The following is a 14,162-nucleotide window of genomic DNA, read 5'->3' on the forward strand; positions in this document are numbered from 1 at the left end:
AAGCCAGTGAAGATGCCCTCAGTTAGGCTTCCTACTAGGGCTGATATTGTTGAGCACTTCTTTTAAATGAAATAAAAAAATGGTTCTAATTTATAGAAAAGGCAACTTTTGACTTTAAGAATAACTTCAGCTAACTTAACATATTTTATTTTTGTTTTCATTCTATTAAAACTTGCTAAAAGTTCCTAATGAATAAAGGAGCTAAACTTTTAAGTTTGAGCAATGTGTGCTGGAAATTCTGATTTCAAAAAATAAATAAATACCTAATTTGAGAATCGGAAAATAGGGACAGACCATTAATTTGGCAAAAGAAGTATTATGGAAGTTATGACAACAGCTGTGAGAATGGACATATCAATAAATAAAATGACGGCAACCTTGATTAAGCTGATTACAAAGGCAAGCGCTGATCCCTGTAAACTGCCACTTTCCTACACCACAACTTTATGAATAAAAATCATTATAGTTAACAAAAATGTTCAAATTCACAAGATTTTTATTTAAAATGAAATTAATCATAGTAACAAAGTTGTTCTGTTACATTTTAATAGAAAGTAAGGCTAGTTTATGTGTCAACAATAAATTGATAAAGTTTGTATAGCATCCTTTTTTTTTTTTCAATTCCTAATATACAATATTTCTACCACTTAGTACTGGCTCAAGTAGGTAAACTAATCGACAGAATCTGCATTGTTTAAAAAAAAGGGATCAAAAAAAACTTTATTTTATTAGTTCTAAAAAAATGTTTCAATTTGTGACTTTAAGATTATAGTACATTTAAGTGTTTCATTTCATATATATATATATATATATGTATATATATATATATATATATATATATATATATATATATATATATATATATATATATATATATAGATATATATATATATATAAATATATATATATATATATTGATATTTTATATATATATATATATATATATATATATATATATATATATATATATATATATATATATATATATATATATTGATATTTTATATATATATATATATATATATATATATATATATATATATATATATATATTGATATTTTATATATATATATATATATATATTGATATTTTACATATATATATATATATATATATATATATATATATATATATATATATATATATATATATATATAATGTATTTTTCATATTGATTAATAAAATAAGAATCTGATACAAGTTTTTATATTTTTAAAAATAAGAATTTGATGGTTCAGTTTATCAAATTTAGAGAATTTTATTTGGCACTTGTATGATTATTAAATCTACGCAGATAGTGATTCTACATGTATCATTTTGCAAGTTTTGTAGTTTAAATAATCTTGTTTAATGTGTACTAGCGTATGCGATATGAGAGAGTACTATGGACTAGACTAAAGTAAATTTTTGTGAACTATAATCGTGAACTGAGCAAAAGTGAGTTGAACTAAAATTATGAATTTATACAAAATGCTTATTGCAGATGATATTGTTTGTTCAATGTGTCCAATATGATTTCTCCATGACAAATTTTTATTTACTTGCACACAGAAAAACTTCATTTTTTTTCCTGTTTTATTATTATATAATTAATTAGTAACTCTGGCGACAGCCTTGTCATATCAGTGACCCTAATATTTAATATAAAGAATTTTAAAAAGAAGTTAAAAGTTAAGAATAAAAACTTTAATTAAATTTTCATAAATATAACAAATTTTTTTAAATTGTTAAAAAAAAAAAATTTGTCAATGACAATTACTGTGCAAATATCAAAGACCAATATTTTTTTTCACTTTTATTTTAATTAATCCTTTTTAAAAAACCAAGGTTTTATGATGATTTCATAGAATATAATACAAAAAAAATTATTTTTTTTCAATTGATATGCTGAATAACCAGACATAAATTCTGAAGCTTTGTTTGGCTTTTATTTCTGTCTTTGCTTGTAATGCCTTCTGCTAAATTTTTTATATTTTATAAGGAAATTTAAAAAGAGTTTCAAATCATAGTTAGGAGTTTTGTGATCATAATGAGCAGGGATGCGAAATCCTTTGAAATTAGTACACAGAAAAGTCAATGTAAAAGTGGCCTACTATTAGAATAATGAGATATTGAATAATGAAATATTAGAATCATGATATCGATATATCGATATCAATATTAGAATATTGATATCGATATATCGATATCAATATTAGAATAATGATATCGTGTAATAATTAAATTTAAAATGAATGGAAAAAGAATAACTATAAAAACTTCAATAATTATTATTACGTAGTACGTACCAGTCCTTTTCGTGTTTTGTATGTATTATTATGATTTTTTTTTGTTTAATACATAATAAATTATTAAAAAAAAATACAATTGCTATAATTACCTATTTTGATGAAGTAGAACAACCTTTATTATTGCTTACTTCTATATAATAATCTTTTACAAAATTACATTAATATAAATATAGTTTTCTTAAAATCTCCATCACGGAGCACATTCTTACATCTTTCCCTTCTTCTTTTAATGAAATGTTTTACTATTTAAGTTCGAGAATGCTTTAATATTTCCTCCATAACTCTATAGGACGTCTTTCTCTGTTTGGATATGTTTTCGGATTCGGTTCTTGATAATGGCTTTGTTGCATCGGCATGGTAGTTGTTAGTTCCTTTTCTGGTAAAACTTATTCGTTCTGAGAGTATTCCTCGTCTCCTTCTTCTTTACTTGGTGTCGGATTGAATTGTATATCCTTTGGTATTTTCTTCATGAGTAAAGCATTCCGAGTTTTTTGCGAGTTATCAACGGGAGATTTGGCGGTAATCATTGTACCGTTCTTTGCCGTAATTGTGTAGGATTTAAACTCAAACAGTGCCGTAGTTTTGTTATATCTTTTTTGTTTTATCAGTACTGTATTTCTAATATTTAAATTTGGATTTTTTGCGTGGTATTTGGAATCGTGATATTTCTTTCTATATAACTTAACATTTTCTTGTCTCTTCTTGGCTTGATCATTAATGTTTGTATCAACTCTTGTCTGAAATTAAGGTATTGTGAAACCTGTAAGGCAATTAAACATGAGTGTAGATGGTGGTATCCGAGTTGTACAATGAGGAGTGGTACGGTAGGAGAACAGGAAGTTGTATAACTACTTTTTCCAGTCTCTTCATTCAAAGTGTGCTGCTCGTATTGTTTTCATGAGTGGTTTCATGAATGATACCGGCTTGTGAGTTAGTTAGATGTGATTCGCTTATATGTTCAATATTTAGTTTGTTAAAAAACATCTTTATTTTGAATGAAGTAAAAGGTGGTCTATTATCGCTGATAATTTTTTTTGGTATTCCATATACTCCGATTGTTTTCTGTAGAAAATCTATAAGATGGTCAGTGGATATACTATTTATAATATCGACAATCGGAAATTTTGATGTTTGGTCTATGAGAACTACCAAATAAAATCCGTTAGGTAAAGGACCAAGGTAATCTATGTTAAGTGTGTCCCAAACTTCCGATGGTGTTGGTGTATTTAATAGTTCGGCTGGTGGATTTTGTTTACCAAGTACTTGACAAATTGTGCATTGTTTTATATATTGTTCTACTCTAGAGTCTAGGTGCTTTGGTTTTCTCGAGTCCCATGTGACTATTATGCGCCAGTTGTATAACCGTAATCTCTACAGATCGTGGAATTATAATTCGATTTGCTTTAAGGATAATGCCTGATGTTTGATTTACTGTAAGTTCTTGGCTAATCTTACGGTAAGCAAGTAACTCTTTTTGAAACTTTCTTATTTCTGGAGGACAATTCAGAAGTGTTAGTTTACCATCAGAGTTAGTTGCCACTAATACCAGGTATTAGTGGCGACTACCTCTGTAAGTATTCGTAGAATAGGATCGGCTTTAGTTTCTCTTTGAATATCTAGTAGTGAAAGGGTTTTAGGACATGCGTATTCAGCAGTAAATTTGACATATTTTTCTAGCTTTTTGTTGTCACTAGGGTGTCAACTTGGGTGTCTACCGGGTGTCAACTTGGATAATCGTATGTATTATGTTTTCCTTGGAAGTAGTGTAAATCAAAAGAATATCCCTGTAATCATAAAGTCATACGCTCAATGCGAAGTGGTACTGTAGCATTTTGGTTGTTTAAAACCTTCGCAATAGCTTCGTGATCGCTTTATATTTTAAAAGGGTGTCCAAACAGGTATGTCCTGTTGTGTTCGCAGGCGTACACTATAGCTAAACATTCTCTTTCCAGCGTAGAGTAGCGTTGTTGTACAGATGACAGCGCTTTTGAATTATAAGATATGAGTTTAAAGTCTTGTTTATTATTTGGCGTGTTTTGTACAATGATTGCCAATATGCCTACAAGACTTGCATCGGTGAAGACCGTAGTTTCCTTGTTGGGATCGAAGTACCCAACGCATGAGTCTGATGTCATAGCGTTTTTCAGTTTATCGAACGCACGCTGGCTATAAAAGTTTCAGTTCCATGATGAATCATTATGAAGAAGGTTTTGGGAAGGATAAGTAATTGTACTGTAGTGTAGAATGAAAAGCTTAAAATAGTTTATAAGCCCGAGAAAGCTTTGGAGAGCTTTAGTGTTTTCTGGTATAAGCATGTTTTTGATATTATCCAGTTTTTCAGGATCTGGTTGAATTCCTTCTTTTGAAAAAATTAATCCAAAAAATTTGAATTTTTATTTTCCAAATAAGCATTTTTCAAAGTTTAGAGTTAAACCTCTCTGTTTGAATCTTTCTAACACTTTGTGTAATATTGAATCGTGTTGTTTTGCATTTAAAGCAAATATTAAAACATCGTCAGCAATATTAAGAGTTTCTTTTATATCTTTCAAAACTTCTCGTAAAGCGTTTTGTAGTTCGTCCTGCGCAGAATTTACTCCAAAATTAAGTCTTGTGAAACGTTTAATTTGAGTTTTGGATTGAAAAGAAATAATTGATCTCGATTCCGGCGCAAGTTTGAGCTGGTGAAATGCTTTCATTAAATCTAGTTTTAAGAAAACAAAAAAGGGCAAATCAATGCCGTGATAGAAAGTCAAACGAAATTTGACTTTCTATCACGGCATTGATTTGCCCTTCAATTTTAAACTTGGGATTGTTATCCCCGTAAGTAATAATCTGTGTTTTAGATTTATATAGGCGAAGTGGTCTTTTTGATTAAACTATTTATCTTTTCAAATCTTTTAAAGTTTAGAATATTGATAGAAGCTCCGATATCTATTAAAACGGTTATTGGTATATTTTCTATATTAATCTTTACCTCAAAGTTTTCAACTGCGTCAGTATTTATCTTGTTAGCATTTACAGAGTACAAGTCTCCTTGATTTAACTTTGCACGAGGATTTTCGGATTCATTGATATTTTTGTAAATTGTATTTATTGGTTTCGTATAGATTTGTTCATGTCTTTAGTATTTCTCTCGATGTGTTGTTTTATTCTGTTCTTTTTGTTTCTTACTTTTACAGACTGTTGCAAAATGTCCAATTTTCCCGCAGGAGTAGCAAGTTTTTTCTAAACCAAAACATGCATTAGTGTGCGGGAATTCAGTTCCGCATCGGTAACAAATTTTTTTTAGCGAGTTATTTATAATCTCATGTCGTTCTTTACTAATTAGTGGTAAGTTTGTTTTCTTGACTGTATTTACTTCGCTTTGTTTATTCGCTTCTTTCTCCAGTTCTTCTGTTTGATTGTATTTTTGATTTATCTTTATCGGCAAACTTGCATTTAAGAGCTTGTTCGTGTAATCGAACGAAAAACTGCTGAGTGGTTTCATCTGTACGTTGAGCCATTTTACGGAAGATAAAAATTTCATAGCTCGGGTTTACTTGGGGCTTGAAGTGTTCATTAAAAGCTTCGACAGCTTGCTGATTTCTAATAAGCTTATCTTGCGGTATAATGTTTTCATAAATTTCGTAAGTGTTATCTCCAATTAAAGTACGGAATAACGAAATTTTTTGCTTGTCATCTGTAGTTATGAGTGAATCGCAAAGTAACTCGAATCGTTTAATGTAGTTTTTCCAGCTCGAAAATAACTTGCATCTTCCATACATGAAAATGGTGTAAAGTTTGGTAGATTAAGGTTTTTAGTAAGGCCATGGTTTAGTAAGGCCATGGTCTAATGTTTATTTAAATCCTTTTATTATTATTATTATTTTTATCTTCGTGGTCAATTTGATGAAGTAAAACAACTTTATTATCGCTTACTTCTATATAATAATCTTTTACAAAATTACATTATTATAAATATAGTTTTCTTAAGATCTCCATCGCAGAGCACATTCTCACACCTATATTATCTATTTATTCAGCATTGATCAAAGTAGTTAATAATATAATAAGATGCTCGTTGTCGAATTCAAGATTATGGTGAAAACCAGATCAAGCAGTAACAAGAATCATGCGCATCACATGACGTTTTTTTTTTTTGTTTTTTTTTTTGTATTTTATAATGGAACAGAATAATTAAAAGAAAAAACCATAAAAGTGGCTCGCTTAAACGAAAATAGCATAACAAGAAACGTATCAATGAAACTGATTCTAAATCCAAAAAACTGAAAAATTTGTTCTCCATAAACTGTTTTAAGTCAGAATTTCACCGAACAGCAAATTAATCCAACGTCATATGAAATTGAATGTATTTCTGAAAAAGTTGTACCCGATACTCCCCTAAAATATAACATCCAATGTCGTAACTGTTTTAAGTCATATAACATCCAATGTTATAACTGTTTCAAGTCAAAATTTCACTGAACATCAAACATATCAAAATACAGAGTCAAATGAAATTGAATTCATTTGTGAAAAAGTTGTACCCAATTTGCCGATAAAATCACAAGTTCATATGATTATTCATACAAATATTAATTCAATAGAATGTTTTTTTCACCTTTTACATCTATTTCAACTGATATATATATATATATATATATATATATATATATATATATATATATATATTTATATATATATATATATATATATATATTTCTACAGACTCTAAAAATATTACCTAAGAATTGTAAACAAACAGAATTATTAATTCAACAGATACGCTCGTTATCAACAACAAATTTATCCCAGAAGAGTGAACGTAAACCGTAAAAGACTTTTGAACATTCTGATCTGCCACACATAGATATTGTCGATAAAATTAATTTGAACTATTTTATAAAGCCTAGTGGAAAACAAAATATTCAAAAATTTTTCTCATTTCATCCACACCATCCAAAAAAAAAATAATGATTGCACCCAATTACCATTTAATACTTCCAAAGCATATTATGTCGCAATTCCAGAGACGCAGAAAAAAATTAAAAGAAATTGGTTGAGTTGTTATAGATATTGATATAGAATTAGAGCTTCATGAAAAGAGTAAAAAAACAATTCCGAATAATTCAAGTACTAACCAAAACATAGGAGATGGAAATACTTCTGAAAATGTTTATAAAATTAAAACATTTAACGTAGTTATGCATAATATTATTGCTTGCTTAGAATGTAGATTTTCGGGCCGTAAAGAACGTTTACTTTTATTGTTACCTTGAACTATTTGATTCAAGAAGGTTTAAAGAAATTTCGAAAAATGGAATTCATTCTGAAGTTATTCATAAAATTTGTGAACCGGTTCAATTCATCAACTTAATGTGTGAAAAAAGCACCGAAATGTTAAGAATGTTGAAAGTTTTAAACATTTTATTGAACTATTTGAACTATTTTTATATTATTTCTTCTGTATTGAGCAATTTTCAATAACATACTGTACATATTTTAAAATTTATACTCCGCAATCAATATTACTTAAGTAAAAATAATTGTGTTTATATTGTTGAGTATTTATTTATTTTTAAAGAACTTAAAGTAAAATGTAGATTGGGTTTATTATTTATCTTTTGTATAGTTTTTTCTTAGTTGAAGAAACGGGTAGATAACCTGGCTATTATTATAGGTATACCTGGGACCCATTGCTATTAGTAAGTATATTGTATATTGTAAGTGGGCCCTGTTAATATCTAGTCCAAATGGACCCAGTACGCGCCTGTTTGTGTTTTTGACTAAAGGCATTTACAGTTTTTAAAATAAAAAACTGTTTAAAAAACCATTTAAAAAAAGACAAGTATAGCCATTCAACTTATCATTTTATTGCTTTGGGTAATTTGACTTTACATTTTTTTCTTTGGGTTAACTTAACATTTATTATTTTATTACTTGACTTGGCTGAACATTCTTTTTTTTAGAATAACTCAACATTGATCATTTTATTGTTGGGTTTAACTGGACTTTAAGTTAGTCATTGAACCTAAATTTAAATTCTAAATCTTTAAATCTGCCGCATCTAGACAAAATGATGCATACACTAAAATAAATATTCTTAAAAAATTTGATTCAAAATTTTTTAGTGATTTTATTTGTATATGCGTTATAAACTAAATAAAAAACAAAATTATCGTTTTTAAACGATATAAATGACGAATTAAAGCATTTTAAGGGCAAAAAAAAAAATTTTTTTTTTGGCGTATTCGTCTTTATACAAAATAACAGCAAAAATGTGGCAATATCATGGCTGCTATTATCAAACATTTCTGTCTTTTTGTAGTAACATAAAAAATTTTTATGAAATTTTGTAACATATTTTTGTAACATATTCTCTTAAGAAAACTAAAGGATTTATAAAAATTTAAAGAGCGTTCATTGGGTATCGCAATCCTTGCAAACTTTTAATTACCAAACTATCGAACGGAATGAGAAATTTTAGTTTAAGACCCAGTCTGTGATATTTAGTCACCGATATTTCTATAATTTTATATAGTAACGTTTAAAAGTTTTCACACGAGACCTTTGAGAAAATCTTCAACATCATGTATGAGCTGTGAGATTTTAAAGATTGATATAATTCTTAAACATTAAACAAATATTTTCCGCTTTTTATTTGCATTGATATGTATTTGCCAGTTTCCAGTTTTAAAAAAGTATTTTGCCAGTTTTTTTTTAGAACAAAAAAATCATTTTGATTTACTTTTATGTTTACTTTTGCATGGCTTATACGCAGTATAGTATATAAGGTTTTTAAACTATATATATGCATATATATATATATATATATATATATATATATATATATATATATATATATATATATATATATATATATATATATATATATTAACTTTAGCAACACTGCGTGGGCTTGCACACAGCCCGCTGAACTTCAAAAAACATTTAGTGTGCAACATGCTAGCAGAACATGCTAGCAGAATTATATATGAAAAAAAAAACAGATATGCGCATGCATATGCGCACACTGTTTCGTAACTTAACTTAATATAAAGAATGCAGCATAATATCTGGAGGGTTTAAGATTTTGAGCAACTTTAAGAATAACCATTTCAATATGTTAAAATCAGTCATTTTATTCAAGTTTTATATCAAAAGAGAAACTTTAAAGCTAAATGAAAGCTTTGAAATTTAATGTATACAGTATTTTATTAAACTTAATTTCTTATATATTTAAAGGAGTTCAATTTATTGCTTTTATTATATTTATTGTTTTTTACTCTACGTATATAACGGAGATAAAATCTTTAATAACAATTCTATTTTACTTTACACTTGTTATTAGGACTTTATGAAAAAATTGTGGTGACTCCAGTCATCTGTCTTCTCTGACTCACTGTTTGTTTATATAAAGCGTTTTTTACGAACGCTTTTTTTGTATTTTATTTTTTTAATTCTATGAAGTTAATAATTCAAAAAAAACAAAATAATTAATTTAAAAAACAAAGGTTTTTCATTCAACTAAAAATAAAATAAAAAATACTTTTTGTTTGAAAATAATTTATTTAATATCTTTACATAAAAAATTTATTCAGAGTTTCTTAAAAGAAACTATGTAAAGGTAGGAGTAACAAATACTTATATTGCAGCAAATCGCTCCAGTAAGTGGGTACTGCAAGGGGCGTGGGGTTTAAGGGACTTGAAACCCTAACCATAAATTTCACTTTTCATTCAACTTCTAACATACTGACTTGAAATATTGTGACCAATTACTTGAGATGTTTTTTACTCTTATGATATTCTTCTAACATAGGGTAAGGTGGGGTAATATGGATTGTTGGGGTAATATGGATATATTCAATAAGTATGCATGGAGTAAGTTATCTATACATAATGCTAAAACCTGAAAACTACCAACAGTTTATACACATAATTAATTTCTTTTTTTTGCATTAATAATGTTTATATTTGATTTACATGAATAGTTAAAATGTAAAACATTTTGTTTTAAAAAAAATTAAAAAAAACACTACGTTTCAAAACTTTTGTTTGCAGACTTTAGTAATATTACTTATCCAAGAATAATGATGTAAATTTAATTGTTGGACTATCATGTAACAACGTGTAAAATTTAATTTATAAGTTTTCTAACCCATTTTGATAAATAAACAAAAATCTAAAATGGGGTAAAATGGGTATACAGGTAAAATGGTAGTGGGGTAAAATGGATATATATAAAATCCTATTAACGTTATAGAATTTTGTTACTAAATCATAAGCTAGATGACATTTATTTATATACTTAAGTTCACTTTTACTTTTAAATATAGTATTATACATTTTTCAGTAACATATAATAGTTTTATATAATGCTACTGAACTATTTAAATTAAGATCATAGTTCAAACTTGTTTTCTTTGAATGGCTAGGATAAAATTTTAACTCCCATTTAAATATTTGATATCTTATTTTTGTATTCCTTATTTTATTTATTTTTTTACCGTATTTTACTTTATAATTAAACTTTATATTTTATATAATTGAAGTTAATTTCAGGGTTGTTACGACATAATATGTCTGGCTGATCTGTCGACATACTTTTAGACATATTTTCTGCCGACATAAAATATGTCCCACATATTTTCTATGGACATATTTTGACATAACTTTATGTCTGAATTATTTTCAGCTGACATAAAATATGTCCTACATGCTTTCTACCGACATTTTGTGACATAATTTTTTGTCTGAATTATTTTCTGCTGACATAAAATATGTCAAACATATTTTCTATTGACATATTTTGACATAATTTTATGTCTAACATATTATTTTATTTCAATCTAACAAATTTATTGCGCATTTTTGCTTAATTTAAAAAGTAAAGTGAAAATAGTTTAACAAATTTGTTGCTTTTTTGCAATCAATTATGCTTCATAAAACTTTTATTTTAAACCCTATAATCAAACATCAGTTGTTTTATAAAGGTCTTTTTCTGCTTATAATATAGTTATAATAGTTATGATATATTTAACAATAAAAAAATCAACTATTGCATTATAACTGCATAATTAACTGCCATAAACTTGCATAAAATGTCTTGAGTGAAATATATATTGAAATAATTATTTTTTTCGTTTTCCTTACGAAGTCAAAAATGGAGAATAATTTATTAAATGAACAAGTGAAAACTCAATTTGAAATTAATAAAGAAGGAGGAAAATGTAAAATATGCAAAAAATTTTACAAAGGAAAATTAAGTAACCTCAAAGATCACCTTCTTTGAAAACACAAAGAAAAAGCCCATGAAATTGAATTAGTTAAAGCTACCCCAGCTACAAGGCATCGAAATGACAATGAAATTTAATTAATTAAGCGAATCAAGCTAGAAGCTAATGTAAATCCATTAATTAGAGAAATGATTTGATTAATGATGCGCCGTAAGCATATTTTGAAACCCTATACAGACTCAGAATAGGCAGAGATATGCGCAATCTGATTCGCTGATTTTGAAAGAGAGGCTTTAGCGCGTATGTTTAAATCAAAACAAATGTCAAAAAACATTAAATAATAAAAGTGAATTTGAATAATTTCATAAAAGCCAAATAATAATAGCAAAAAAAAATTATGATTTTTCTATCTAATTTTGTGCAATATAGTTCAAATACTTATACAAACCCTCGCAACTCAAAACATCCGTGATTTTCAGGATTTTTTTTTAAAAAAATAAAGATTTAAAAAAATTAGTTTGTTTTTCTAATTGTTTTAACTCTAAGATATAAAAAAGACAACCATTGTAACAAACTATAAACCAGATAGTAAAACTTGACTATGCTGTGATTCTCATGCGATAGATTTTTTTAAAACAGTTTTAAAGTTTACCTACTAATATCAATAGACTATTATTAACTTGGTATACTTTTTTTCAAATTAAGTTCCCATTTATCCAATCATTTAGCAAGAAAAGTATTTTGAAAAAATAGCCTAATATCTTTTTAGAACTTTGCACATATTACTCCCATATATAAATTATATACAACACTAAAAAAGTTTGAGAATAATGCTTATTGTTATAGCTAGCCCCGATGATTTGCAACACTCTTAAATTAAAAGCAATTGTAAGCAAGAGCGAATTTAGATATCCTTTAATAATGCATAGTAATAAAAAATCACAAAGCATTGTAGCCTAATAAGCTATTAGAAAAAATCTATAACCTGATGTCCACAAGTGTGTTTTGATATAATAAACTGATTACCAAAAGCAATAACTCTCAACTTACCACACCTTTATGAAAAACTAAGTGTAAAAAGGTAGAAACAAGAAAGATTGCATACATGCAGGTTCATGTTGTTGTTTATTTCAATTTCAAAACTCAATACATGTTTGTTGATATATAGCTTTTAACCTGAACAAAATACTCGTTATTGTATTCTATAATTAATACAAAATGTGTATCCTTTAATAGCAACTGATGGTAAATAATATTAAATAAAGCAGCAAACTTTGATAAATTTCATATATTTATAATGCTAATAATTTATTTTACATTATATACTCCAGAAGAAAAAGAAAATATGTCTGCTCTAAAAAAAATTAGAAAAAAAACCTTAAATAAAATGTACTCCATCTTTACAAATTTTATGAATAGTTTCATTATGTAATTTTGGTATAACCAATAAAAGCAAGTGTTCTTTTTTTAAATTTCTGTGAATATCTCTTGTTTATTAATATAAAAAAAGAGATGCATCATGTTTTATTTTGATGTAATATTAATAATTTTTTTGAAAACTTCTTCAAATGTAAAAGCTTATTTTGATGAAGTCTTTATTACAAAAATTGCCATAATTCACCTTTATTTGGTTAAATTTTTTGACTTTAATACTCAGTAAAGTTTTAATGTTCAGTAAAAAAACAAATATCACTTTTTTTGTTAAATTTTCCAATAGATTATTATCCAATTTATTGTTCAAATTATTTCCATTAGATTAATATCCAATTTTCATTCTATATAATATATATAAAGAAAAATATTGATGTACGCCTTATCAGCCTTCTCAAAATTTAGGTTGAACAGTAACTTCTTCAGGGTTCGTAGATTTATATGGAACATGCAAGCTAGTTTGGTAAAACATCTGTAAAAATTTTAAATGTTAAACTGTTTGTAATTAACAAGTTGGTATAAAGATGCAGTAACGAGCTTAGAACAACCTCTGCCTCAGCTTAAAACTTATACTTTGCATATTTTAAGTACTTTACCAGTAGTCTGGTGCAATTGCATATAAACTTTGTATCGAGCATGCTTTAGAGAACACATTATATTTGATGAGAAACACATTTAGAAATCTTGCAAAATTGCACACATGCAAATTCAAGTAAAATATTTCAAGAGTTTATACATACAAAACACATTTTATAATAGCAAAAATATTTATAGCATGACTGATTTTGTTCTTTTTTTTTTGATAATTTCATTTTCTTTTTTTTATTACTCTTTTTTCATTAAAACATTTGATTTTAACCACTTAGTTTTGTTTATTAAATCTTTTTTTTTTTTCAATTACTACAATACAAAAAATGCCACAATCATTTGCCATAATCCACTTTTATTTATGCCATAATCCACTTTATTTGGTTAACTTATTTGACTTCAACACTTTTTCTTGCTTTTAATGTCAGTGTTTATATGTAACTGTACAAAAATTACTGTTCTGTAGACAAACATAAATTTCACTTCTTTTGTTAAATTTTTAAATATTTTATAAACTAATGAAGCCAGCCAAAATTTTTTTAAATTTTTTAAAAGTTTTTAATGGTTTAACACAATGTTTTATTAGAGTTACGTAATAAAAAAATATATCAGCCTCCTCCAAACTATGGTTGAAAC

At 26.8% G+C, this 14,162-nt stretch overlaps 1 protein-coding gene across 1 annotated transcript; it reads right to left on the reverse strand.

Annotated features, from left to right (window-relative positions):
• Window positions 1–2,381: 2,381 nt before the first annotated feature.
• On the reverse strand, window positions 2,382–4,988 carry LOC136074675 (uncharacterized). Its single transcript, XM_065787014.1, has 3 exons — window positions 4,727–4,988; window positions 3,213–3,554; window positions 2,382–2,422 (listed from the first exon to the last, which is right to left on the reverse strand). Exons 1-3 carry the CDS (start codon window positions 4,986–4,988, stop codon window positions 2,382–2,384), a joined length of 645 nt encoding a protein of 214 aa, XP_065643086.1.
• Between the last annotated feature and the right edge of the window lie 9,174 nt (window positions 4,989–14,162).

This window comes from Hydra vulgaris, chromosome 01 (assembly GCF_038396675.1).
Source record: "Hydra vulgaris chromosome 01, alternate assembly HydraT2T_AEP".
NCBI lineage: Eukaryota > Metazoa > Cnidaria > Hydrozoa > Anthoathecata > Hydridae > Hydra > Hydra vulgaris.